At 43.0% G+C, this 25,579-nt stretch overlaps 2 protein-coding genes across 20 annotated transcripts in view; one reads left to right on the top strand and one right to left on the bottom strand.

Moving 5' to 3' along the window:
* The window catches only part of LOC139561100 (calcium/calmodulin-dependent protein kinase type II delta chain), a 117,868-nt gene extending 97,493 nt beyond the window's left edge, over positions 1-20,375 (top strand). For 3 of the 15 annotated variants that reach the window (XM_071377951.1, XM_071377950.1, XM_071377965.1), the window contains 12 exons: positions 553-647; positions 2,016-2,138; positions 2,313-2,396; positions 2,631-2,673; positions 4,430-4,470; positions 7,588-7,638; positions 9,006-9,053; positions 10,077-10,125; positions 17,202-17,277; positions 17,418-17,512; positions 17,618-17,864; positions 18,220-20,375. In XM_071377951.1, the coding sequence (XP_071234052.1) occupies positions 553-647; positions 2,016-2,138; positions 2,313-2,396; positions 2,631-2,673; positions 4,430-4,470; positions 7,588-7,638; positions 9,006-9,053; positions 10,077-10,125; positions 17,202-17,277; positions 17,418-17,512; positions 17,618-17,853 (941 nt within the window). In that variant the 3' untranslated portion in view covers positions 17,854-17,864; positions 18,220-20,375. The remainder of the gene's footprint in view (positions 1-552; positions 648-2,015; positions 2,139-2,312; positions 2,397-2,630; positions 2,674-4,429; positions 4,471-7,587; positions 7,639-9,005; positions 9,054-10,076; positions 10,126-17,201; positions 17,278-17,417; positions 17,513-17,617; positions 17,865-18,219) is intronic. The other 12 variants (XM_071377954.1, XM_071377953.1, XM_071377958.1 and 9 more) reach the window with 7 other exon arrangements.
* A 478-nt stretch (positions 20,376-20,853) lies between these two features.
* The window catches only part of LOC139561098 (ankyrin-2-like), a 256,021-nt gene continuing 251,295 nt past the window's right edge, over positions 20,854-25,579 (bottom strand). For all 5 annotated transcript variants that reach the window (XM_071377945.1, XM_071377946.1, XM_071377949.1 and 2 more), the window contains one exon: positions 20,854-24,857. In XM_071377945.1, the coding sequence (XP_071234046.1) occupies positions 24,650-24,857 (208 nt within the window). In that variant the 3' untranslated portion in view covers positions 20,854-24,649. The remainder of the gene's footprint in view (positions 24,858-25,579) is intronic.

Raw genomic sequence — 25,579 nt, forward strand, 5'->3', positions numbered from 1 at the left:
TCCACAGAGGCTCTGCATGCGCTGAGAGGGTATTCTCCACTGCTAGCCTGCTCTCCAGGCTCCATTGCATGAACCTGAAGCTTCAGACTCTGGCCATGTTTCTAAAAATGTATTCAAAGGTACTGTAGATGGAGCCTAATAATCATTTAATTTTATTCTAAGTAAGTCACAGCCTATATGTGCAATTTATAGACTATGATGATTTAATACAACAAAAAGTACTTTTCATTCAAATCATATGGTTTGGTTTCAATACTTCAAAACTAAATGGTAGGTCCAGGTGGTCACAAAAATAGATGGTTGTTGGTTAAACCAATCCTCAAAATAGTTTTTTAGAGGATTGGTTTTTAGTGGAGCGGTTGGAAAGTACGTGGAGCGATGAGCGGCGCTCACATTCTCTGATTTAAGTCACTAAAAGTCATTACGCAGATATTATTGGGTCAAACTGATTGTGCTTTCTCCTCTTGCTGAGATTTGAGTATAATTTTGAAATGTACTTTTATTCATAATTGGTATCATCCTGATGACATGTTTGTGTCTCTGTCTCATCAGGTGTGATTCTCTACATTCTCCTGGTGGGCTACCCTCCCTTCTGGGACGAGGACCAGCACAGACTGTACCAGCAGATCAAGGCTGGGGCTTACGATGTGAGTACTGACACGACACACACATACTCTGTCACGTACAGTACATGCTTTCACACAGACAAATGTATCTGTTTGCCAATCTGTCAGCAGTCTTTTCGGCAGAGTCTCACTGGCTTAAGGTATCACCAGTGGTGGAAAAAGTACCCAATTGTCATACTTGAGTAAAAGTAAAGATGACTTAATAGAAAACGACTCAAGTGAAAGTCACCCAGTAAAATACTATTGAGTAAAAGTCAAATTATTTCGTTTTAAATATACTTAAGTATCAAAAGTATACATTATATCAAATTCCTTATATTAAGCAAACCAGACGGAAACATATTCTTGTTTTTGTATTTATTTATGGGTAGTCAGAGGCACGCTTGAACACTCAGACATCATTTACAAACAAAGCATTTGTGTTTAGCGAGTTTGCCAGATCAGATGTAGTACGGATGACCAAGGACGTTCTTGTGCGTGAATTTGACCATTTTCCTGTCCAGCTAAGCATTCAAAATGTAATGAGTACTTTTGGGTGTCAGGGTGAAATGTATGGAGTGAAAAGTATGTTATTTTCTTAATGAATGTTGTGAAGTAAAAGTTGTCAAAAATATAAATGGTAAAGCACAGACCCCCAAAAACGACTTAAATAGTACTTTACACCACTGGGTATCACTGGAGTTGATTTCTATGGTTGTTATCTGACAGTATTTACATGAGATTAAGGCAGGCTTGCTCTTAGATCGATACCGAAATCTCCCATCCCCTCACTGTTTCTGAGACTTTGATCACGATCCCTTAACTTTAGCAGGCAAAGCTAATCTCCTGTTTGAGTGACTGGAATTGAACATGTTTATCTTGTCTCTCCTCTTGCACAAGAAGGAAATGTGTTAGCCACTTGATTTCCACCCGACACAAGGGCCATACTTGACACATCAGAATTCCAGTCTTTGTCTATTGGCTGAGCATTGCCTCTCCCAGCATGTTGTTGGAACACCACACACAGGCTATTTCCTCTTTGTCTGGCAGCCCTATCCCTGCTCTCCCCAGTCAATCCCAACGCCTGTCCCAGACAGATTGAGTTTCCGAACGGGGGAGGGGCAGAGAAGAGGAGGAGAGCGGCAGGGGGACAGCCCACTGCAATGGCTCAAGCCCAACTTGGCTCTGGAGACGAGCACCTTCTGCTCAGTGAATCTGTTTTTTTGGCAACCTTATGATGTGTTTTTGTTGCCAGTTTTCTCGCTGTCTTTGTTTCTCCAAGGACACATTTTCAAACAAAGCTGAATGGAGGGAGTGAAAGAGTGAGGGAGGGATGGGAGGATAGATGAGTGGATGGATGGAATGACGGATGACGAGCCTCATTGCCTCTCTCGATGTTCTCCCCTTCAGTTTCCGTCCCCTGAGTGGGACACGGTGACCCCCGAGGCCAAAGACCTGATTAACAAGATGTTGACCATCAACCCTGTCAAGAGGGTCACCGCCACAGATGCACTCAAACACCCCTGGATCTGTGTACGTGTCTCACACACACACACACACACACACACACACACACACACACACACACACACACACACACACACACACACACACACACACACACACACAGACACACAGTCCAATGGTCCGATGAGCACACCTACAGACTCATGACGCTCTCCCCCTCTCTCACTGTCCTCTCTGCAGCAACGTTCCACTGTGGCGTCCATGATGCACAGACAGGAGACGGTGGAGTGCCTGAGGAAGTTCAACGCCAGGAGGAAGCTCAAGGTGAGGGAGTGTTTCTCACAGGACTTCACCAGATGTCGTGAGTGAGACCTTGAGAAAGTGACAACTTGACTTAAAACCCGAGCCCATGCTTGTCATAGAGTGGACCCTGAGCACTAAATAATGTGCTCATTAGCATCATAATCTATCCACCTAATGTTGGACACCGTGTTAGGGATGAGGTGTGCCAAGTATTAAAGCCTCGGAGGAACTCACTGTTCCTTTTCCCTTCCTCAGGGTGCTATCCTCACCACCATGCTGGCCACACGTAACTTCTCAGGTAAGATGCATCCACCTACTGTATTGTAGTTTCTTTCGCGGTGTCTCCCTTTGGCTCTATATGTCTGTGTTTTTGCATCTTCTCTCCCTCCCTCTCGCTCGCTCACCAGATCAATATTTAGAATTCTCCATCAGCTGCTGCTTAGTAGTGTTATTTCGCCGAAACACTTGAGGAAAACAATGGGGAGAGACATGAGGGATAGAGGGGTAGGTGTTAAAGGAAGGACGGATAGAGTGAGAGAGGAACAAGGAGAAAAAGGCACAAGAGAGTATGGAGCGACTAAATGTGAAAGAAGCATGAGTTGTAGGGGAGAACTCCAGGATGAATACGCTGTGGCCTTTAAAACTACCACTATCAGCCTGCTCTCAGTTCATATCAATAGAAACTGCCTGGAGACCAGTGGAGCGATGCTGATCGATGTGGTTCAGACAATCTGGGCCTCTTAAAGGGCCATACTTTAATATGTTGTCTGTTAGTTAAAAATATCGATTTTCTCTCGGGTGATGAGTGAAGGGGAAGGGAAGGAAAGGGGGATACCTAGTCAGTTGCACAACTGAATGCATTCAAACGAAATATCTTCTGCATTTATCCCAACCCCTCTGAATCAGAGTGGCTACTGGAGAAAAGATGTGGACTTCCCTTTCTCCTGCTTGCTTGCATTTATTTGGGCAATTTAGTTCAGGCAAGAAAAACACGTTGTTTAATCTCTCTCTCCCTGTCAAGACTTTGGTTCTCTTGTTAACAGAAAATATTTTATTTGAAAAGTACATTGTTTTAAATTTTCATTCCATATAGCCAATACTTTTTTTGCTCCATCAGTGGTATTCAAAGTCGGTGTCACAACCCTTTATGGGGTCGCCCCACAAATAAAAAACCTACAGATTATTATATGGGATCAATATACAAACTTTTTTGAGAAAGATGTTATTGAGTATGTATTTATTTATTTATTTTCATTTTGATGAGATAAAAACGCTATGAATTTAAGGTTATTTTTGGTAATGTAGAAATGTACTGATTTCTAAGGTTGTCATTTGATTTGGAATGGGGTGGGTTCGCAAGGAATTATTTTGGGAAAAAATGGGGTCCCCAGAAATTCTGGCGGGAAAAAATGGTGTCCTCGCTGAAAAAGTTTGAATACCACTGCTTTACACCGTCTGTTTTATTTACCTTTTGTTTTTTCTCCATTCTGTTTTTGGGATTGTGTAACCTTGTGAGGTAAGAGTCTCTGTCATGGAAAGAGGCATGCCTTGGCACTGCTCTCTACCCATGTGCCCGTCTTGGTAACTTGCACCCCTCTCAGACTAAACATTTTTACAAACACCTCTCTTCTTCCCTCTCTCATACACTCTTCATACACTGTGTGGCTATTGTGTGACAGCCCTGATCACTTTAACCAATCACTGAGCTTTTCCATGTGCCAGGAACCTCATCATTCTACCCAACCAGTCAATTAGCTCGCTCCATGAGTGGACTATATTTGCATGTTGATTTAGGAGTTGGTGCTAACGTGTTCTCTATGGAGGAGTTGTCATTATCACATTAACATGATGAATCTTCCTTAAGCAATACAAGGTCTCTATTTACAAGTGTGTGTGTTGCATTACACCTACATTCTGTAGGACTGTCACAGTTTGCCCATAATTGGCTGTCTGCGCTAGATTTAGTGGTGTGTGTGTTTGCACGTGTGTGTGTGTGTGTGTGTCAATCAGAGGTGTCCTCGCTGACCTTGTCCCCTTGTCCTCTCTCCTTACAGCAGCCAAGAGCCTGCTCAACAAGAAAGCTGACGGCGTCAAGGTGAGTTTTCTCATCTACTTCTGCGATCTTAACATCTGACAACACACATTGACACACACCTTTAGTTATGGATTCATGTAACTTATAACTTGTAACTGACAGTCTCAGAAGAGAAGTTGGAGTATTTCCACAGTACATTTGTTTCAGCTGCCAGCAGTGAAATGGTGTCAGTTTGAGTGCTGCATGACTAACATACTGACTAGAACAGGCACCAGACGCGATTAGGACACGCAGGTTGAAATGTCAATACGACCTCTGAACCAACTACAGTTGAAGTCGGAAGTTTACATACACCTTAGCCAAATACATTTAAACTCAGATTTCAACAATTCCTGATATTTAATCCTAGTAAAAATCCCCTGTCTTAGGTCAGTTAGGATCACCACTTTATTTTAAGAATGTGAAATGTCAGAATAATAGTAGAGAGAATGATTTAGTTCAGCTTTTATTTCTTTCATCACATTCCCAGTGGGTCAAAAGTTTACATACACTCAATTAGTATTTGGTAGCATTGCCTTTAAATTGTTTAACTTGGGTCAAACGTTTCAGGTAGCCTTCCACAAGCTTCCCACAATAATCACCAAGTTCCAAACTGCCTCTGGAAGCAACGTCAGCACAATAACTGTTGATCGGGAGCTTCATGAAATGGGTTTCTATGGCCAGGCAGCCGCACGCAAGCCTATGGTCAGTGATGAATGGAGTGATGAATCACGCTTTACCATCTGACAGTCTGACGGACGAATCTGGGATTGTTGGATGCCAGGAGAACACTACCTGCCCGAATGCATAGTGCCAACTGTAAAGTTTGGTGGAGGAGGAATAATGCTCTGGGGCTATTTTTCATGGTTCAGGCTAGGCTCCTCAGTTCCAGTGAAGGGAAATTTTAATGCTACAGCATACAATGACGTTCTAGACCATTCTGTGCTTCCAATTTTGTGGCAACAGTTTGGGGAAGGCCCTTTCCTGTTTCAAGCATGACAATGCCGCGGTGAACAAAGTGAGGTCCATACAGAAATGGTTTGTTGAGATCAGTGTGGAAGAACCTGACTGGCCTGCACAGAGCCCTGACCTCAACCCCATTGAACACCTTTGGGACTAGAAATCCAGGGCTTAAAAACAAAGGCGTCAATGTATGCTGATGACTCAACTTGTCTTGAATTCGTAATATGGATCCCTGCACAGTCTCACTGAGGATCTAGATAGATAGTTTCTGTAACCTCTCTAGATTAAAACAGAAGTATGGAGGACAAAAATAACTTATGTATATTCTAAACACATTTTACATACATGGCAATTTTTTTTTACACAGTAGTTACATAGGACAATTATTGTTCTTTTGAGATACATTACATGTAACTACTGTGCCAGATATGTCAAATGTGTTTAGAATGTACATACCGAGTTATTTTTGTCCTCTGAGAAGGGGTGATGGATAAACCAATATGTTCTTTAACACAGTTATCCAAGGTGCTTATGGCAGGCAGTTTAAGCAGCTGTAGGAGGTTTAGCATCTAGGTACATTTGTACCTGATATATTTGCCCAAAACCCTTTCTAAACCTGTCTATCTACAGCCGTGTGAGTCATCGGTGTGTTTTGAAAGCACAGCAGGCAGCTTTTGAAGGATTATTTCAGGTATAGCGCAGGGGTCCAGCATGTTACCCTCTTAAATGTCACTGCCTCTGAGGCTGTGTTGAAGAGTAGATAACCTAATGGACTGGGGAAATGGCAGGCATTACATTATTTAGTCCTGCCATCAATTTTGGTTTCCGTGAATGCTGAATCTTTAATGATTACAAATGTGTGCGGTAGGTAGCCTAGCGGTTGAGACCGTTGTGGCCAGTAACCGAAAGGTCGCTGGTTTGAATTCCCGAGCAGACTAGGTGAAACGTTTGTCAGTGCCCTTGAGCAAGGCACTTAACCCTAATTGCTCCTGTAAGTCGCTCTGGATAAGAGTGTCTGCTAAATTACTCAAATGTAAATGTGTTTGTTATAAAATACCCTTTCTCAGAGTGTACTGTTAAGTCTAGGGTCTCGACTCTTGACACATACTGGTTGTGCTTTGGGGTTGAGATATTGTGATATTGGACCCAGTTTGTCTTGTTCCCTTTTGTGTTTTGTCTGAGACCGAGCCAATGCCAATATTGCTGGTATTCCTGTCCCTACTTTTTATCCAACCTTGCATCTACCACGGGTTGCCAGTTATGTGGTTGATTATAGAACACCCTAGTGCTGTCTAGTGGTTAGTTTCAGGGTGGTTCAATCGGCCATTTGTAGACCCCTGGCCTAGGATAGTTGTCTAGTATCTTGGTTTAATGAGCAACCCATTGTATAAGCCTCTTGATGTGTAGTTTGAGTTTCATGGCTAGCTCCCCATGTCTCCCTGTGGAGAACCGAGTTCTATGATCAGGTGCATTCCAGTTGGCCTATATTATCTAGTACTTAAAAAAAAAATAGTTTTACATAGCTGGGGTGCCCAATGACTGGGCTACAAAATCAGGGCATGCAGTTCACAAAGGAATAGTATACTGCTTTTTGACCTTAATTTGACGTGCTTCCGATGCAGACGATGAGGTTCATGCCGACAGTAAAACCAGAAACTATTGGGATGTCACAACGTCGTTTGACTTTAAATTTGAGCAGCGTTGGATAATTGCATTACTACTGAATTTTTTTTATTTGTCATCTCTAGTTTAGAGTCACAATGGCACCAATTAGTTTGATTTAAGGCCTAGATAAACGACGTTAATTGTGGCAGTTTAGACTTCCTGGAAAGCATGAAAACAGTAGAGCGGAACAGCCGATCACTTTCAAGTTCATGTTTACGAAGTTCTGTCTCAGCGAGGAACTCCTTTGCGTGTTTATTCAGCGTATAATCCTCCAGAATAATGGTGTATCGCTACAGGCTTGGAACCATCAGATTTGTCTCATGAAGTTATATTCTCTCACTAAACGTTATACCCTGCAGAGTATTTGCTCGTTAACTCCTGACATTTTCACTCCCGCAGCTGTGTATTCCGGACACCTCTCCTGTCTCTCTCCCTGCTTGGACCCCTGGTCTTTGCTCCTGATATCAATCGGCTGTTTCTTGTCTCCGTCTCTGTCCACTTACCTTGTAGATCAACAACAAGACCAATGTAGTCACCAGCCCCAAAGAGCCCCCCACTCTGGTACACTCTCTGTCTTTCTGCACGTCTGCCTGCCTGTCTGTCTCATCCTCCATGCTTGGGCTGCTCACCCCACTCTAACAACGTCTGTCTTTCTTTTGTTCCCCAGTGATGCCTCTTTTTAATATTGCATTTTTGTTTTCTTTATAGGCTAACACATTTTTCTTATCATACACATGCATTTACTTTTACTGTGGACCAGTAGACATTGCAGTTGGCATGTGCCCTTTTTGCTTGGAATGGTTCGCCATTGCATGCTTCTGTGTGTGTGTGAACAGCTGTACATCCCAGGGTTCATGTTTTTACTTTCACTCCACTTAAGCTTTCCCCCAAGTTACCAAGGAAACCAATGAGACATGCTGGTTGAAACACGCATGTGGGCTTCCTAAAATAGACCTCACACACTAGCAGTGAAACGCGTCCTAAGATTACTCCGCTAGTGCCGTCCGTGTCACCCTGTCACCACACATGAGCTTCAACGTGACCGTGTCATGGCATGCCTTATGACAGCCTACCTGTCGGCACTGCCCAGAGGGAATCGACTCAGACTTACCGCAGTTTTATCTACGCGGTAGACATGTCAGGTCAGCCAAGAGGCCGATTTAACCAGCCCCAGGCAGAACCGTAGATGCATCCCTAGTATAATGTCACCATTTGTTAATACATACAAAATATTAGCTTTGTTTTTCCGTCCTATTACGTATATAATAACATGGTAATAACCTCATGGCTTTTTAACAATGGCTATTACACTACTTCTAAAGTGATGCGGTTATGTATTTCTAGATGTGAGAAATGTGGCATGTTCACTCATCACACACACACACACACACACACACACACACACACACACACACACACACACACACACACACACACACACACACACACACACACACACACACACACACACACACACACACACACACACACACTGCCTGGAGTCACCTCTAAGGGTCAACTGCACGCCTTGCTTTGACTGTACACACGTAAAATACCTTCCTGTAGTTTATATCCAGGAAGGGCCTGGTGACTAGCATGCTTCCTACTGCTGTACACCTTCCATCCTGTCTTGGTTGTTGTGTGTCTGTTTTTAAATATGAATATCATAGCCTTGTCTTCTGATGCCTTTAAATTGCACCAAGTTGACTACTCAAAGATCTCTCGTTTCCATGGGAAAAAGTTGGGCCATACTGCATTAAAGCCCTTAGCTATAGCCTCAGTAGTGCGTCATTTGTCCTTGATTTGACCCCCGAACGTGCCTTCTCCGAGGTTCCTTTGGTCTTTTTCTCTATTAACTATTTACCACACCAATTTCCTGTCTATTTAACCCCTTCTTCACCCTCTTCCTCCTCCTCTCTGTGAATCAGGAGCCTCAAACCACTGTCATCCACAACCCAACTGAGGGAAACAAAGTAGTGAGTAAATGGAACAGTAGTGCCAAACGTGTTTGCTGTTGTGCTCTGGTTAGCAGAGTGATAAGCTAGTTGGTTTTAGTTGGTGTTTCTTACAAAGCCTTGTATAACGTTGCATGCATGGTGCCTTGGTGTATGTCCTAACTGTTTGTTTCGTCTGCGCTTCACACGGACACCGGACTTAGGACTTTGTCAATATGTTTTATCTTATGTTCAACAAATGTGCATGCTGTATTTATACACGGAGTATATAAAACATTTAAGAACACCGTAAGAAGGATTTTTAAGCCTTGAGACAATTGAGACATGGTGTGCCGTTCAGAGGGTGAATGGGCCAAGACAAAACATGTAAGTGCCTTTGAACGGGGTACGGCAGTAGGTGCCAGGTGCAAAAGGTTTGTGTCAAGAACTGCAACGCTGCTGGGTTTTTCACACTCAACAGTTTCCCGTGTGTCTCAAGAATGGTCCCGCCACCCAAAGGACATCCAGCCGACTTGACACAACTGTAGGAAGCATTGGAGTCAACGTGGGCCGGCATCCCTGTGAAACGCATTCGACACCTTGTAGAGTCCACGCCCCGACGAGCTAGAATGCGATCCGCTTTGACGAATGTGGATCCAGGCTATGTCTCCTTTAGATTTGTTGTAACGTTTTGTGTGTGAAGATGTTCATCCGGTTTTTCACTATCTGAGTGTTGGGAGTAGTACTGCTAGTGGCTTCCTGTTAAAATTACATAGTAAAGAACTAGACTCTACAAGCTTGTACCTGTGTGTGACCAAAGTGAGACGTCGACCTATATGCCGACCCAATGTCAACGATGATATTTTTGTTTGCGTGACTATAGCCCCGAAGAGTACGTTAAGTTATCCGAATCTGTTCTCTCAGCGGTTCCGAAGATAATCAGTTCCTTTGCCCAAACTATTTTACTCATCTGACAATGCATCACTTCTCTTGTGCTCACGCTTTATGCAGTTTCAACAGCCGACAGGTGTCCATTGTTCTCAGCTGTTTGTTCTTGTCCAACAGGAGTCCAGTGAGAGTGCAAACACCACCATGGAGGATGAGGACGTGAAAGGTAGGAGCACACACCTGTATTAGGCAAGTAGCTCTGTGTTGACTCTGCTCGGTCTAAGTGAAAAGGGATTGTGTTATTCTCACAGCACTGACGTGTTGGCATGTATTTTTGTCCTACTGATTTTGCATCAATATGTATGCTATTAAAATGCCTGTTTTTCTTTGTATAATTTTGTTTGTATGAATTCATCAGGTAAGCATGTGTTTATCCAGGCATCCATCCTGCTTTTTCATTTAATATGCTCAATTAATCCACTTCATCTGTCCCATTATTTATTTATTTATTTTACCCCCTTTTCATAATATCCAATTGCAATCTCATCACTGCAACTCCCGCAACGAGCTCGGGAGAGTCGAAGGTCGAGCCATGCGTCCTCCGAAACATGACCTGCCAAAACGCGCTTCTTAACACCCGCCCGCTTAACCCGGAAGCCAGCCGCACTAATGTGTCGGAGGAGGAGGAAACACTGTTCAACTGACGACCGAAGTCAGCCTGCAGGCGCCTGGCCCACCACAAGGAGTCGCTAGAGCACAATGAGCCAAGTAAAGGCCCTCCGGGCAAACCCTTCCCTATCCCGGACAACGCTTTGCCAAGTGTGCGCCGCCTTATGGAACTCCAGATCACAGCCGGTTGTGACACAGCCTGGGATCAAACCCGGGTCTGTAGTGACGCCTCAAGCACTGAGATGCAGTGCCTTAGGGGGCCTCCCCCGAGTGGCGCAGCAGTCTATCTGTCTATCATCTGATCATGCACTGCCATCCTCCAAACTTGTAACGCTATAATGTCAATACATTTTAGCTGCAACCCTTTACTTACACTGTCAGTTCTGTGAATGATGTCATCTGTCTAACCGTGCTTTTTTTTTAAAATGAAAGTTCCATTTTCACGTTATTTGTTTAACATTTGAGTCATTTAGCAGACGCTCTTATCCAGAGCAATTTAATGGAGCAATTAGGGTTAAGTGCCTTGCTCAAGGGCACATCGACAGATGTTTCACCTCGTCGGTTCTGGGATTCGAACCAGCTACCTTTCGGTTACTGGCCCAATGCTCTTAACCGCTAGGCTACTTGCCAAGACCAATGGTATTGGATGAACAATGGGTGAATTGTGGCCCAACTTTGATTGTCAGTGGTGCGTTTTACACCCACTCTGCTGAGCTAGTTAGTGACTCATTAGTAATTTGGAACTGTGTCTACAGTGGGTAGTGGGAACTAACACAACGAGAGCAGGCTGAGTCTACAAAGAGAAGCCATGGGGGAAGTGTGTACAGTCGTTTAGGGAGCTGAATCAGGCTCTGCTGCTGGCCTTGCATGATTTCCCATTTCGCTGCTGCCCTGCTGGTCCACTGAGCCAGAACAGTGTGTGTGTGCACCATTACAGAGTGTCATTAGTAGCATTTGTTCACCTCCCTCTTCAAATGGATGGTTTTGCTTTTTTTTCCGAAACCCAGAGGCGCAACATTGCGAGACTACCGGGAACGCTTGCGAAGCAGACCAGGCTGGGGTTTGGGGTTAGAGAAGTCAGTGAGAGAAGTGAAATATTCTTCCATCGTTGTTCATTTTCTCGAAATCTGAAGGCACGACCTAGATTGGAGCCAATGTCTTAAGTAGTCGAACATGTCGTTACTCCAACCTCGTGAAAGTGACAAACCGACACGCTTTCACAAGGAGTGCCTTTTGATTTGACGGCCTCCGCGTGCGCAGTTCGGCGCGAGACCACCGCTAGACCCGTTTTACGCGTTTTTGCGCACGAGCTTAGCTAGCTAAAGTCGCTATGACATGGCCTACAAGTGTGATCGGGGATTTCTTTGTATGACATCGTGACATCTGGGGAGCGTGACGATGACCCCAATCACAATAATTCATCTCCTCATTCTACACTCCGCCTTCAAAAGGGTCTGAGACGGGGATGCAATTTCATTAGTCAATCCCATGAGCTACCTGCTTTGAATTTTAATAAGGAAATCTCATGAGCTCCCTGCTTTGAACAGTCGTTCCTAGGTCCCCTAGCTGTGGCAGTTTGTGTGGAGAGAAAATTATGTTTCATTGCATTTGAGAGTTACTTTCTGTCAACGTTTGCATTCCATGACGGATGATTACTGATGGGTTCTGGCTTTATGCAGTGTGACACGTCTCATTGTTGTTTGCGCCACCAACCGTGTCTGTGTTGCTCGTCATTTTCATATTCCCTTTGTTTTTCTTTGTTTGAAAGATGAAGGCATTGCATTTCCCAGTTTGACGTAGTCGTTCCATCACGTCGTGCGTGTGTAGGAGTTGGAAGACTGTAGGATGTGGGTTTTTTGCACAGTCTCGCCCTGTATTTTCTAATGTTCCGAATAAACAGAACCATGTTTCTGGCCACAACACATTCTGAAGCACCAACCCAACACACAGGAACCTAGCAGTGCCCAAGTGTCACTCACCATGTAACATCAACACTTGCCAGAAAGAGGCCTTACAACCATCCCAGCATACATTTTTCATCTGTTTCTTTTAATTAACATTTTTCATGCCTTTCCTCCTCAGTATTGTGTTTTCAGAGCTCCCACTGAGAACAAGGCAATGTCACACATCCTTCATTCACTCAACCTTTCATTTCTTTTCTCCATTTCACATTTTTGTTTTCGATCCCTCACCATCCATCCATCCACCCACCACTCATACCAATAACCCTTGTCACCCTGACACCCTTGCCCAAGTCTCCCGTCCCTCCTCCCCAAGTTCCCCTTGCTTCTGGCGGGAGCACTCAGGCTCGTACCACTCCTCCTCCTCTTCCTCCTCTTCCTCCTGCTGGTATTCTCCCAGTGTTTGGCCCAGTAGGGAGGAATTGTGCCACTATGTTCTCAGGGCCCTGGTCGCCTGCTACCTGCTCCTCCTCTTCACCTCCTTCTTTGTGGTCTTATTCTCCGTCCACCCTGCCGCCCACTGTGGGCCCTACCACACCCACACTCAGGGGCCTCAGCCTCAGCACCCCCTTGGGCCCCTGCCTAGCCCGGGCCCCATCGACATGCAGTGTAAGTTTGCCCGGAGTGAGGGAGAGGGCACAAACTTAAACAATTTCCCCCCAAAACCTACTACCCTCTGTGCCCCACTTTCCCTGAACGTCCCGCCATATCCTGTTGACCACTATCCGATATGCCTCATTTGAAGTCCACATTTGTTTAGGATATGACTTTTAGGATCATTTGGTGCACGTGGTGAGTGAAAATACATGCAAATAATTCCCTCGTTGTACATGGCACGAGATATCAAAGACTAAACAAAGGCACACACTCCGTTACTGTTTGTCATGGAGCCCTGTGAAAGAAGGGTCCTAAAAAGTAACCCTTACTGAGGTTGCACGTTGTGTAGGTTGGCCCGTTGTTGCACTCAGTGGCGCAAAGCAGCGCTTGTCTCCCATACAGGCATCCAGAATGTGTGTACTGTGCTGCCCCCTGGAGGTCATGGTCTGCCATTGCAGTAGTCAGTCTAACCAGGGGTTGCCAGATCATCATCACTGTCTAAGTATTACTGCAGTGTTGATGCGTACGTAGAGAGTCGTCAGCGCCGGGGTTGACAGTGAACAGTCTAAAGGAGTGGGAGTACACTTTAAGGACTAGTTTTGATAGAGGTTTTTTCTTTGCACAGACAGCACTGAAGACTTCCAGGAAAGGAATGGTTTCATTGACCATTAGTCTCTACATTGACAGCGCATTTGATAAGTGGATTGCATTTTGAGTCGAAAATAATTACTTCCCTTCGAACTTCCCTAGAATCAGCGTGATCTGGGCTATTCACACTCTCGCTTCTCCAGCTGTAGACCGTGTCCCGTTTCCTCAAATGAGGAACCTTTTCACTCTCATCAGGCTGAGACAGAGGCAGCCGGTAAAGCACAGAGCCTCTAGACGGAGGAAAAAGCTCCACGCTCGGTTTCTCTCCTGTCAAAACCGTGGATCAGTTTCTCATCTTATTGCTGCTTTATCCATCATTGATGTGTGTGCACCTCAATATACAGTCCCGCATGGCAAGCGACATATTAAAGAATACTAATGTTTCCTGAAAGAAGATATTTTGTCAACAAAGCAAAATTCCATTTTGTTTGCCGAGTCCCATTTCTTAGTTTCTGAGAGAGCCATTGATCTATTTCTGATTAGAAAATAACTGACAGGCAAAAACAGCTTTGTTTTCACTCCGTGTGCTATTGAGTGTTGTCATGGGGACATACCGGCTGTATTTCTGTATTTTGAAAGTTATATATCTTGAAAACGTGATTGCTGACATGCAAAACATTTTGCGACTGTACCAACAACGGACTAATGAAACAAATACCAAAAGATCGTTTTGGGGTGGAATTTCCCTTTAAGCTTTCCACTTGTGGAGGAGTTTAATTTCTCAGCAAACAGACTGCTAGAGGGCAAGGTCTGTCAGGTTTGTACGTGTTGGACGGGGCTGTATCAGACTAACTGCCAGACTAGTGGCCAATCACTGACGGCTAATGTAAGACCCAACTGGAGTGTTGTTGTTTTTCCACTGGAGTCTTCCTCACATTGGTGAACAACGTTCTGAGAAGTACACAGCACCCGAGGGGAACTGTTAATAATTTGCATCCTTTGTGTTCTGTCAGTCACGCCGATTGGAAGTGTCAGAGGGGACAAAAGTGTCGAGGGTAAAGCGTTAAAGAAACAGCGTTGATCTTTTTCTCATTCCTGGGACTTTAATTCTCTACGTTTAAGTGCACGTTACACTAAAAAAGAAGAGTAACAGTCAATTCACTACCATTCCATTTGACATCTACCTCAAATAACAGATTTTCTAAACCACAAAACCTCTGCTTTGTTTTTCTTACATCCATTACCTGTTACCTTGCCTACTTAACTTACGAGGTAATGAAATCATGTTATCTGTGGAAATGTTGTTGAGACACACACACTCTCCCCTGTGTGTGTGTGTGTGTGTAAGTGGTGAACCTTGGCCCCTGAACCTATTGCCTGTGTTGTGGGTCATATTGTCACCACTACTTCAACTTGTATTGGTCACATACACTGTATTTAGCAGATGTTATTGTGGGTGTGGTGAAATAAAATTGTATTTGTCACATGCGCCAAATACAACCTTACAGTGAAATATTTACTTACAAGGCCTTAACCAACAATGCAGTTTTAAGAAAAATAAGTGTTAAAGTATTTACTAAAATAAACTGAAGTAAAAAATAAATAAGGGGCAACAATAAAATAACAGTAGTGAGACTATATACAGGAGATACCGGTACAGAGTCAGTGTGCGGGGGCACCGGTTAGTCGAGGTAATATGTACATGTAGGTAGAGGTAAAGTGACTATGCATAGATAATAAACAGAGAGTAGCAGCAGCGTACAAATGTGGGTGGGGGCGACGACAATGAAAATAGTCAGTGTAGCCATTTGATTAGCTGTTCAGGAGTCTAATGGCTTGGGGGTAGAAACTGTTGTGAATGTTGACCGGTTTAAAGGTCTTACTCACATCGGCTACGGAGAGCGCATACTTCAGTGTTGCTTGCCTCAAAGCGAGCATCGTAGTTTAGCTCGTCTGGTAGGCTCGTGTCACTGGTCAGCTCGCGGCTGTGCTTCCCTTTGTAGTCCGTAATTGTTTGCAAGCCCTGCCACATCCGACGAGCGTCGGAGCCGGTGTAGTACGATTCAATCTTAGTCCTGTATTGACGCTTTGCCTGTTTGATGGTTCGTCGGAGGCCATAGCATGATTTCTTATAAGCGTCTGGTTTAGAGTTCCGCTCCTTAAAAGCAGCAGCTCTACCCTTTAGCTCAGTGCGGATTCTGCCTGTAACCCATGGCTTCTGGTTGGGGTAAGTACGTACATACCCCAAACTAATATCTAGAAAACTCATCATGCCTCTTGTTGGCCTAATGTATAGACATACCTTTGGAGAATTATCCACAGGGAAACCCAGTCACTGTGGGGACGACGTCAACGATGCACTTATTGATGAAGCCAGTGACTGATGTGGTGTACTCCTCAATGCCATCGGAAGAATCACGGAACACATTCCAGTCTGTGCTAGCAATACGTTCCTGTAGCTTAGCATCTGCGTCATCCTATTCCCCCCAGAAATGTCCGGGAACTTGCAGGTGCATTGGAGGAAGAGTGGGGTAAACATCTCACAGCAAGAACTGGCAAATCTGTTGCAGTCCACGAGGAGGAGATGCACTGCAGTACTTAATGCAGCTGGTGGCCACACCAGATACCGACTGTTACTTGTGATGTTGATCTCCCCCCTTTGTTCAGGGACACATTATTCAATTTCTGTTAGTCACATGTCTGTGGAACTTGTTCAGTTTATGTCTCAGTTGTTGAATTTTATGTTCATCCAAATATTTATACAAATAAACGCAGTTGACAGTGAGAGGACGTTTCTTTTTTTGCTGAGTTTACATATTAAATGAGTAAAATAGTATGTAAACATTATTAAAGTGACCAGTGATTCCATGTCTACAGTATGTACATATGGAAGCAGCCTTTAAGGTGCAGGGTTGAGTAACCAGGTGGTTGCCGGCTAGTGACAGTGACTAAGTTCAGGGCAGGGTACTGGGTGGAGACCAGCTAGTGATGGCTATTTAACAGTCTGGTGGCCTTGAGATAGAAGCTGTTTTTCAGACTCTCGGTCCCAGCTTTGATGCACCTGTACTGACCTCGCCTTCTGGATGATAGTAGGGTGAATAGGCCATGGCTCGGGTGGTTGTTGTCCTTGATGATCTTTTTGGCCTTCCTGTGACATCGGGTGCTGTAGGTGACCTGGAGGGCAGGTAGTTTGCCCCCGGTGATGCGTTGTGCAGACCTCACTACCCTCTGGAGAGCCTTACGGTTGTGGGCGGAGAAGTTGCCGTACCAGCGGTCATCATACAGCCCGACAGGATGCTCTCAATGGTGCATCTTTTTGGTTAATGTAAATCCCTCAAACTGCTCTAAAGGGATTCATTTACTCCCTTGATTACTTAACACATCAGAGGTGTGTTACTCGAATCGCCTATGGTTGTGGGACAGTTCACTGTTAGGTTTGTGGCAACCTGTGGAAATGTATTTTTTTCTCTCTTGCTCCCCCTCTCAGCTCGTAAGCAGGAGATCATCAAAGTGACTGAGCAGCTGATTGAGGCCATCAACAATGGAGACTTTGAAGCCTACACGTTAGTGATCTTGGGTTTTTATCTACAGGGATCTACAACAGCGATCCTATACAGAGGCCCTACAATCTAGATATTTATCCATATGCCAACACTGCACCATTTGAAAACGTAATTGTTTGTGTTCCACTTCTGTCTCACAGGAAGATCTGTGATCCCGGGCTTACATCCTTTGAGCCAGAGGCTTTGGGAAACCTAGTCGAGGGAACCGACTTCCACAGATTCTACTTTGAGAACGGTAGAGCCCCTGCATTCATTATGCACCAATGACTGTAGAAGCATTAATTACCATGACTGTGTACTGATTTGATCCATTTCCCTCCAATCCGCCTCTGTCATCCAGCTCTGTCCAGGGGCAAGCAAGGGCCCGTCCACACCATCCTGCTCAACCCCCACGTGCACCTGATCGGCGACGATGCGGCGTGCATCGCTTACATCCGCCTCACCCAGTACATGGACGCCAGCGGCATGCCGCGCACCATGCAGTCGGAGGAGACCCGCATCTGGCACCGCCGTGACGCCAAGTGGCAGAACATCCACTTCCACCGCTCCGGCTCGCCCACTGTGCCCGCCAAATAAGTTGACTAGAGGTGGGATTATAGCCCTGTGCTGGCCTGGCCTGCTTTATCCAGTCATTCTGGAGCTATGTAGCTAGATTGGTTCTGCTTTGGCCCTGCTATCCCTACCTGGTCCCTGTCCTGTATATCTAACTTGATCCGCTCCGCCTGCACTATGTAGCTGCTAGCCTGCTAATGTGTGTAGTTTGGTCTGCCTTTGTTCTGGTTTAGCCCTGATCATCCCTAGATAGTAAAGGTAGGTGACTGTAGTCTGCTTTGGTTCTGCTTTGGTCTTTCTCTACCTTGGCTGGCCTCAAACACATTTTTACAACACAAGTTACTAATTAGCAAGTGTAAAATACATCAATTCCACGTCTTTCTGTCGCAGTTGAGGACCCCCCTAGCCTACAGCTGTCAGCTGACCTACGGAATCTGCCTACTAAGTGTGTGACATCCTCGCCCAATCCCATCCCAACGCTACAACTCCGCCCTCTGAGTGTTGTTTACATATCGTCGCTGCTGGACTGAAGATTCTTCTTGTAAAATATCAAAAGGAAACAACGATCTTGACGATATCATTTTATAGAGAAAATGTTGGTGTTTTATCGCATTGTTCCATTCTTCTCAGTCATCACAGGACATTTATGACTGAAACATATATATTTTTTATTTTAATACAATAATTTACTAATTTTAAACATGTTTTCAGTTTGAATGCCATAGGGAAATGTATACAGTACATGCCAGAGTTGTTGACGATATGTGAAGATTGCAAATTTGTGGGTTTATGAGATATATCTGAGAGATTTTCAATCTTAAATAATATACAGTAATACAGTGTCGTCCGTAATTATTAGGACAGTGAAGCATTTTTTCTTCTTTTGAAATCATGGCTGAAGTTTATAGTGCAGACTCTGACAGCTTTAATTTGAAGTTATTTTCATCCATATCAGGTGAACCGTTTAGAAATTACAGCACTTTTTGTACATAGTCCCCCCATTTTAGGGGACCAAAAGTATTGAGACGAATTCACTTAAATGGGTATTAATGTAGTAAAAAGTATGTGGTCTCACATTCATAGCACGCAATGACTACATCAAGTTTGTGACTCTACACATTTGTTGGATGCATTTTCTGTTTGTTTTGGTTGTGTTTCAGATTATTTTGTGCCCAATAGAAATGAATAGTAAATCATGTATTGTGTCATTTGAGTCACTTTTATACGGATAATCGTGAATAATGATGAGTGAGAAAGTTAAATGCACCAACACATGCTAATCTCTCACCATTACAATAACAGGGGAGGTTAGTATTTTTTTGGGGGGGGGGGGGTATGATATTGTGTGTCTAACGTCCTTACTCATAATTATTAGCGATTCATACGGGATTATTCGTAATCATAGTAGTCTCCACATGAATGCAGAAGTGTTTAGAAACATATTCCAAAATGACACAATACATTATTTACGATTTAATTTCTGTTAAAAATAAAATTATCTGAAACACAACCAAAACAAACAGCAAATGCATCCAACAAATTTGTAGTGTCACAAGCTGGGACCAAATACTTTTTACTACTTTAATACACATTTAAGTGAATTTGTCCCAATACTTTTGGTCCCCTAAAATGGGGGGACTATGTACAAAAAGTGCTGTAATCTATAAACGCTTCAGCCGATATGGATGAAAATAACTTCAAATTAAAGATGACAGTCTGCACTTGAAGGTCACTGTTCGATTTCAAATCCAAACTTTTGGAGTATAGAGCCAAAAGAAGAGAAAAATGCTTCACTGTCCCAGTAATTACAGTGGGCGCTCTATAAGGCTTGGTTTTCCAATATTATCAGGGTCGGGGATATGCGGTGAACTGACAAAATCATGAGTGCATTCATATAATCTCAGTATTGCACATCGGTCCCAATGACAAAAGTGATATCAGTTTAGCCTTAAAGGACAGAGACCAACATATCGCAGTTTGTCAACCCTTATTTAAATGTCCGTTTTTGTGCAGAAATGGCTATAAAAATCTATTAGACCCTAAGTGAACGACATGAGCTTGCTTTTTGTGGTGATGTATAGACTCGTGATTGAGTGAATCGCTATAGCTTCGCTTAAACTCTGGCGTATTAAACTGTTTAAACATTAGCTTAGTTTACAATCTGTTGACAATTCAAGTTGACTCGTTCTCAATTGGCTCAATATTAAATATGATTACTGGGAATTTCAATTGACAATTTATGTTAAGGGAAAAATGGTACCTATGTTTGGCTGTACATCATTACGTGAGAACTGTGAAGTCTCAATGATGGAATGTAAACTATACTGTAGATATAATATCCACGTATATTACTCAAGGCCATTGTATGACATGGAACACCTGTTTTAAAGTCAAATAATGATATTTTCATAATGATGATAATAATTATGTGAATTTTATTGGTTATTTTTTCTCTTCATTTTATATTGTTGAATTGATAGGTTGTCCCATCTTGGATTATTGTTGATCATTTCTTCCAGTCCTCGCATATCGGTGGAACTATTGACCCCCCCCCCCCCCCCCCCATGGAAGAAAATAAAGAGGCTTTTACTTACCCCTTTTACCACTGATGTGTCCCTGTGTGTTAATTACTCTATTTGACAAGTAGCAACACACATTCATGTTTTATACTGAGGAGAAGTGAGACTGTTCTCAAGTTTTTCCCAGTTGGTAGAGATTTATTAAATGGGTGTATTTAGGTTTGTTTGTTTTGCCAATGGATGTGTAAGGGAATTACTTGTTAAGTTGAACTGCAACATGGGACACTGGGTATATTGTTGCCATGAGGGGAAAGGACTGATGTTTAAGAAATAACTAATAAAATGTTTGATTTCTTCCAAATTTCTTATTTCCGTGCCTGTTTGTGATGCGTTATCTCTCGATTTTGAAGGCAAAATGAATTACTGTAAAATGTTGAAATTTCAATTCTTAATCTCTAATGTAATCCTTTATAGCTTGGTTAGGAAGCATGACAACCACTCCATACACATTTGACACACGTACAATTTTATTTTCTGCCACGTACAGACTAGCTGCTATGCCATGTTAGCAATTCTGTTTTTTTTCTTCCTGTTTATTCATTTCATAACTAATACATGCCCTCATAGATATTTATATATATGTATAATAGTATCACCATGGAAACAAGATGCGGATTCATCTAATCAAATGTACGTTTGACAGATTTCTTTTGTTTAATTTATTTCTCACTTTTTCCTCACACAAAGTAAATTGACAAAGTGAGGAACCGTAATATTGTTACATAGATATAGTTTGTACTGCAAACGACACCAACAATGATTTCAGCCAGCCCAGGATTACAGTACATCCATGTCGGTTCTGTTTAGGTTTCTGTGTTCGTCTCAGTCATGGTTTCCAGAGCATTTCAGAATTTAAGTGAAGCCTTGTGTACAACGGCAACTTATCGGTCAAAGAGTTGAAATTGCAATTCCCTTGTTTTATCTCAACTCACATCTTCAAATCGCACTCACACCAACACACACATAAAACACTCTCACGGCTCCGCACAGTTGAGGAGAGGAAGAGCACGGATGGAAGTCAATAAATAAATATATAAATCATGAAAATGAAATGAAAATACACAAAGATGTAATCTCCAGCAAACTGATCAGTCTGTGGGGGCCAAATTCATAATGATATTGCAATGGGTGTTATTTTACAGTGGATCTTTTTCTGAGGGCAGTAAGTTTAGGCTTTTACATCCTCTGCCGCCAAGGCACCAACCCTCAATCTAACCAGTCAAAATACATTAGGCAAGAAATGTGAAGTTAACATTAGAAAGTAAAATAAGAAAGTTAGTTTCGAAATGAAGGTTAGAAACGTTTGAATGTAAGGTTAGAAAACAAGGCATGGGGATTCAAACCAGGGACCTTGAGTGTCGCAACCCGCGTTTAACGTTCGTCCATCTATCTATCCATCCGCCGACTTACCTCCCTAACTTTTCTTACTTGACGCTTGCCTGTCACAAGCTCTTACCCCAGGCCTTCCAACCAATCATATAGCTGCCCTCAGACAAGATTAAATAAGGAAAATAAAGCATGTGAAAAGGCTCTAGCAATATTCCGAGCATATCTATTGGGGTTATCTACTGATCAAAATTAAAGCCAATGTTGTTGTTTTTTACATAAAGGATATTCCATCTCCACGGTACCATCACAGGTAAACAGGAAGCAGATCAGACCAATAAGATTCTGTCAAAAACAAGATGTGCCAATCTTTTGAGATTATCACCATTTATTTGATACCATTTGATACCGACAGAAGAAATCAAATCAACAGCAAATAAAACAAAACTACACCACACTGTCTCTGTGGCGTTACTCTCTGTCCCCATCCTCACGTGTACAATCTTAACAGGCTTAATCAAAGACATTCATATGAGTAATGTACCACTGGGGTAAAATGAACAGGGGGTGAGATGTCAAACACGATTGAAGCTTGGGGGGGGGGACGTACCTAGTGTTCTGACCCATAGGTGCAGTAATTTCGGATAAGTGCTCATACATGAAAGACAAGAAACGAGAACATTCCGGATCGCAAATGACAGGTCGCAATGTCAGTGAGGATTCTATGAGCTAACGCACACTCGCATGCATTCACACGCACAGAGGTGGCAGCAGTCTGATGCACTGCTCAGAAAGGAAGTGTGAATACACAGCACACATAAGAAAGCCAGAAACAGAGAGGGATAGACAGGGAGATATAGTGTGAAGGACAATATACACAATTACAGTACATGGGAGTGGGGGCTGAAAGTGTGAGCTCAAAGGGCCTGTCCAAAAAAACGACACATCACACACGTAACCAGCTTGAGCTAACTTTGTAAACAGAACTGTAGTGCTGAGCGATTATTGCATTTTGAGGTCGTTTCGGTTCGATTATCAATTCAAATGTTTAAACATTAAATGCACTATGCATTAGGTGGTTTGAATGCTGTAACAACACAGAATAAAACAATTTTAAAATGTCCCATGACGGTAGCGACTGCCCTTTACAGCTGATCACTTATCAACCATCAGTTACTCAGGTTACTTTACTTTAAAGGGGCAATCAGCAGTTCCTACGTTCATTTTTGGACTTATAAATGAATGATATGTACCCATTGATTCTTGAAGAATATAACTGCCTCATGAGCTTAGTTCAACTGTCATACCTTATCAGAACCCAAAATATACGTTTGTTTTACATTGTAAACAATGTACATTTAAACAAACGCTATATAGCCTCAAAACATGGTTAAAAAATGTTTATATCATGGATGGTCAGTTATTGAATCCATCATTCTGTCTATGCCTTTGAGAGAGGTTTCATTTTTCCAGCCCCATCCCTCAGCTTCTTACCAAAACAGGGTCGGGGAGGACACACTTTGTTATTGTTTCTACTGCTGATTGCCGCTTTAAGAAACTATTTCACTTGTTGTGTATATTACATTTGTTTTATTTGATGACTTTATTATTTCATTCCAAGTCATCATCTCTCTCTCTCTCTGTGTCTGACAGAATCACTATTTTAGTAGTTCTTCAAAGTAAATAAGGCATACTTTAATGACTGCAGAATACCAACTACTGTATTAATCACTTACAACAGGTATTTTCAGGTAGAGAAACTGCTCTCTGTGAATCCCCTGTTGATCGCGGAAGAACGGGCAAGTAGCCGTGCAATGGATTATGGTCATTGTAGTTAATTATCACGTTTTCGTTGCTAAACTATATAGAACATTGGCCTGTTGGAAACTACAACTCCCTACTACATCGCACAGTTCAGGCATATGATTTATTGCAAGAGAAATGACAGCGCAATGTGCACACAGCTCAGACAAAACCCAAACTAAATGGAATTCAAATAATTGAACCGACAGTCAAATAGTTGTTTAAAAAACAAAAAATAACCAACATTTCGTTTAATCGCGCAGCACTACAGAACTGTAGTGCAGGGTTATATGAGGGTGATTTGCTTCAGTAAAATGTTGGTTCAGATCACATATTTGTCCTTGATGAAAGAGTATGGAATTTCCTCCCTTTTTACAGTATCTTTCCAAAACTCTTTGTGACAAGTGACTCCTAGTGGGGCGAAAAGGGTCAACTTTGTTATGACCCTTCACCTCAGAACAGAAGAGCGATTTTAATTGGTGCAAGTACGTGTACAGCATGTACCGTGGGGAAAATGTAATAAATGCTTTTGAATTACTGTTCGTTTCGTTTTCTCCCGGTCCGAGCATGTTTCTTCTCCTTTATTTACAAATGTTTACAATCGTTCCTTTAGGAAGATGCCTGTGCATGAGGCGAATGTCAGAGGTGCCCCCTCTTTATTCGTTTTCCGTTTTTGTTTTCCTTTTGTTGCATTTTGTTTGTGTTGTTGTTTATTGTACCACAGCAGCCAAAAACTAGAAGAAACCCCCCCCCAAAAAAAGGATAACGACCAAATATTATTCTAAGTAACCCGACGAGAAAGGGGGAACTATCTTTGGTCACAAAATGCGCAAATAAAACAGGAAAAGTCCAAAGAAAAAAAGAAAGAAAAAAAAGTGAAAGCACAAATAACAAAAACAAAAAGTGTTCCATTATTTGCCACAAAATGGAAAAACAACAAGCAAAACAAAAACGCAATCCAGTGTCTTTAGCGGGAGGTGTCTGTGTGGAAGGTAACGATCAGGGGTGAGCTTACAAGACTTCATAGGCTTTTTGTGGATAGGGGGCTTATGTAGCATGGGGGGCAGGGCCAAAAGGGAAGACCAACACAGCCAGTAAATCAAATCTGCCCATCACTTCTTCTTTCTCTCCTCCTCCTCTTCCTCTCCTTCCTCCTCCTCCTTGGCACAATAGCGTTGGAGCAGCAGGTGCAGGTGTTGCTGAAGGGCATCGGGTTGCAGGGTCTCTGGGGTGTCGTCCAGCCGCTCCAGGTGCACATGCTTACCCTGGGCGTCCTTCACCACAGTCCTCTTCTGGGTGCGAGACTTACGCATCTGGGTTCTGGAGGTGGAATGGGAGAGGGAGGGAGGGAGTTTCGAGGTTATTAGGCTTGGTGAGCCAATTCTTTTCAAACAACCTGTCAAAGTGTTTGATAGCGCTTCATTGACAGGCTTAATTTAATTTTTAGAATTAACATCTAAAACACATCATGCATGTTAGACCACGCTCTAACATCAGGAACACCTATGAGTAATCTGAAAGCGTCACACAAGCCCCATGACTAAAGGCCCTATGATTAAAGGAGAAGTAACCTTTGTTTTACCAAACATATCTAAATGTTTGATGGAAATGGCATGTTATAGAAGGGTCCGGACACTTTTTTTTGCGATTTTCCTTGTTTTTTCAGAAACTTACCCTGCCCGGTGATTCATTTCCTCATCCTCGTTGTGAGGTACGGGGGCTCTGAAAAAACGTGAACAAATTCTCCAAAAACACCCAAACACGTCCTTTCAGAAACAAAAACGCTCCCAATTTCGGGATGCAGGTCTTTACACGTTGTACACATGAAACTATGTCATTATGAACTTCATCCGCAACATTATATTCAATTTTGTACGACTTGAGCCATTTCCCCTATCCAGCTGTTAATTTCTCCGTGTAGCCTGCTGCTAGAGGTAACTGCCAAAGTAAAGGAAACACCAACATAAAGTTTCTTAATAGGGCATTGGGCCGCCACAAGCCGCCAGAACAGCTTCAATGCGCCTTGGCATAGATTCTACAAG

Source organism: Salvelinus alpinus, chromosome 31, assembly GCF_045679555.1.
Source record: "Salvelinus alpinus chromosome 31, SLU_Salpinus.1, whole genome shotgun sequence".
NCBI classification, from domain to species: domain Eukaryota; kingdom Metazoa; phylum Chordata; class Actinopteri; order Salmoniformes; family Salmonidae; genus Salvelinus; species Salvelinus alpinus.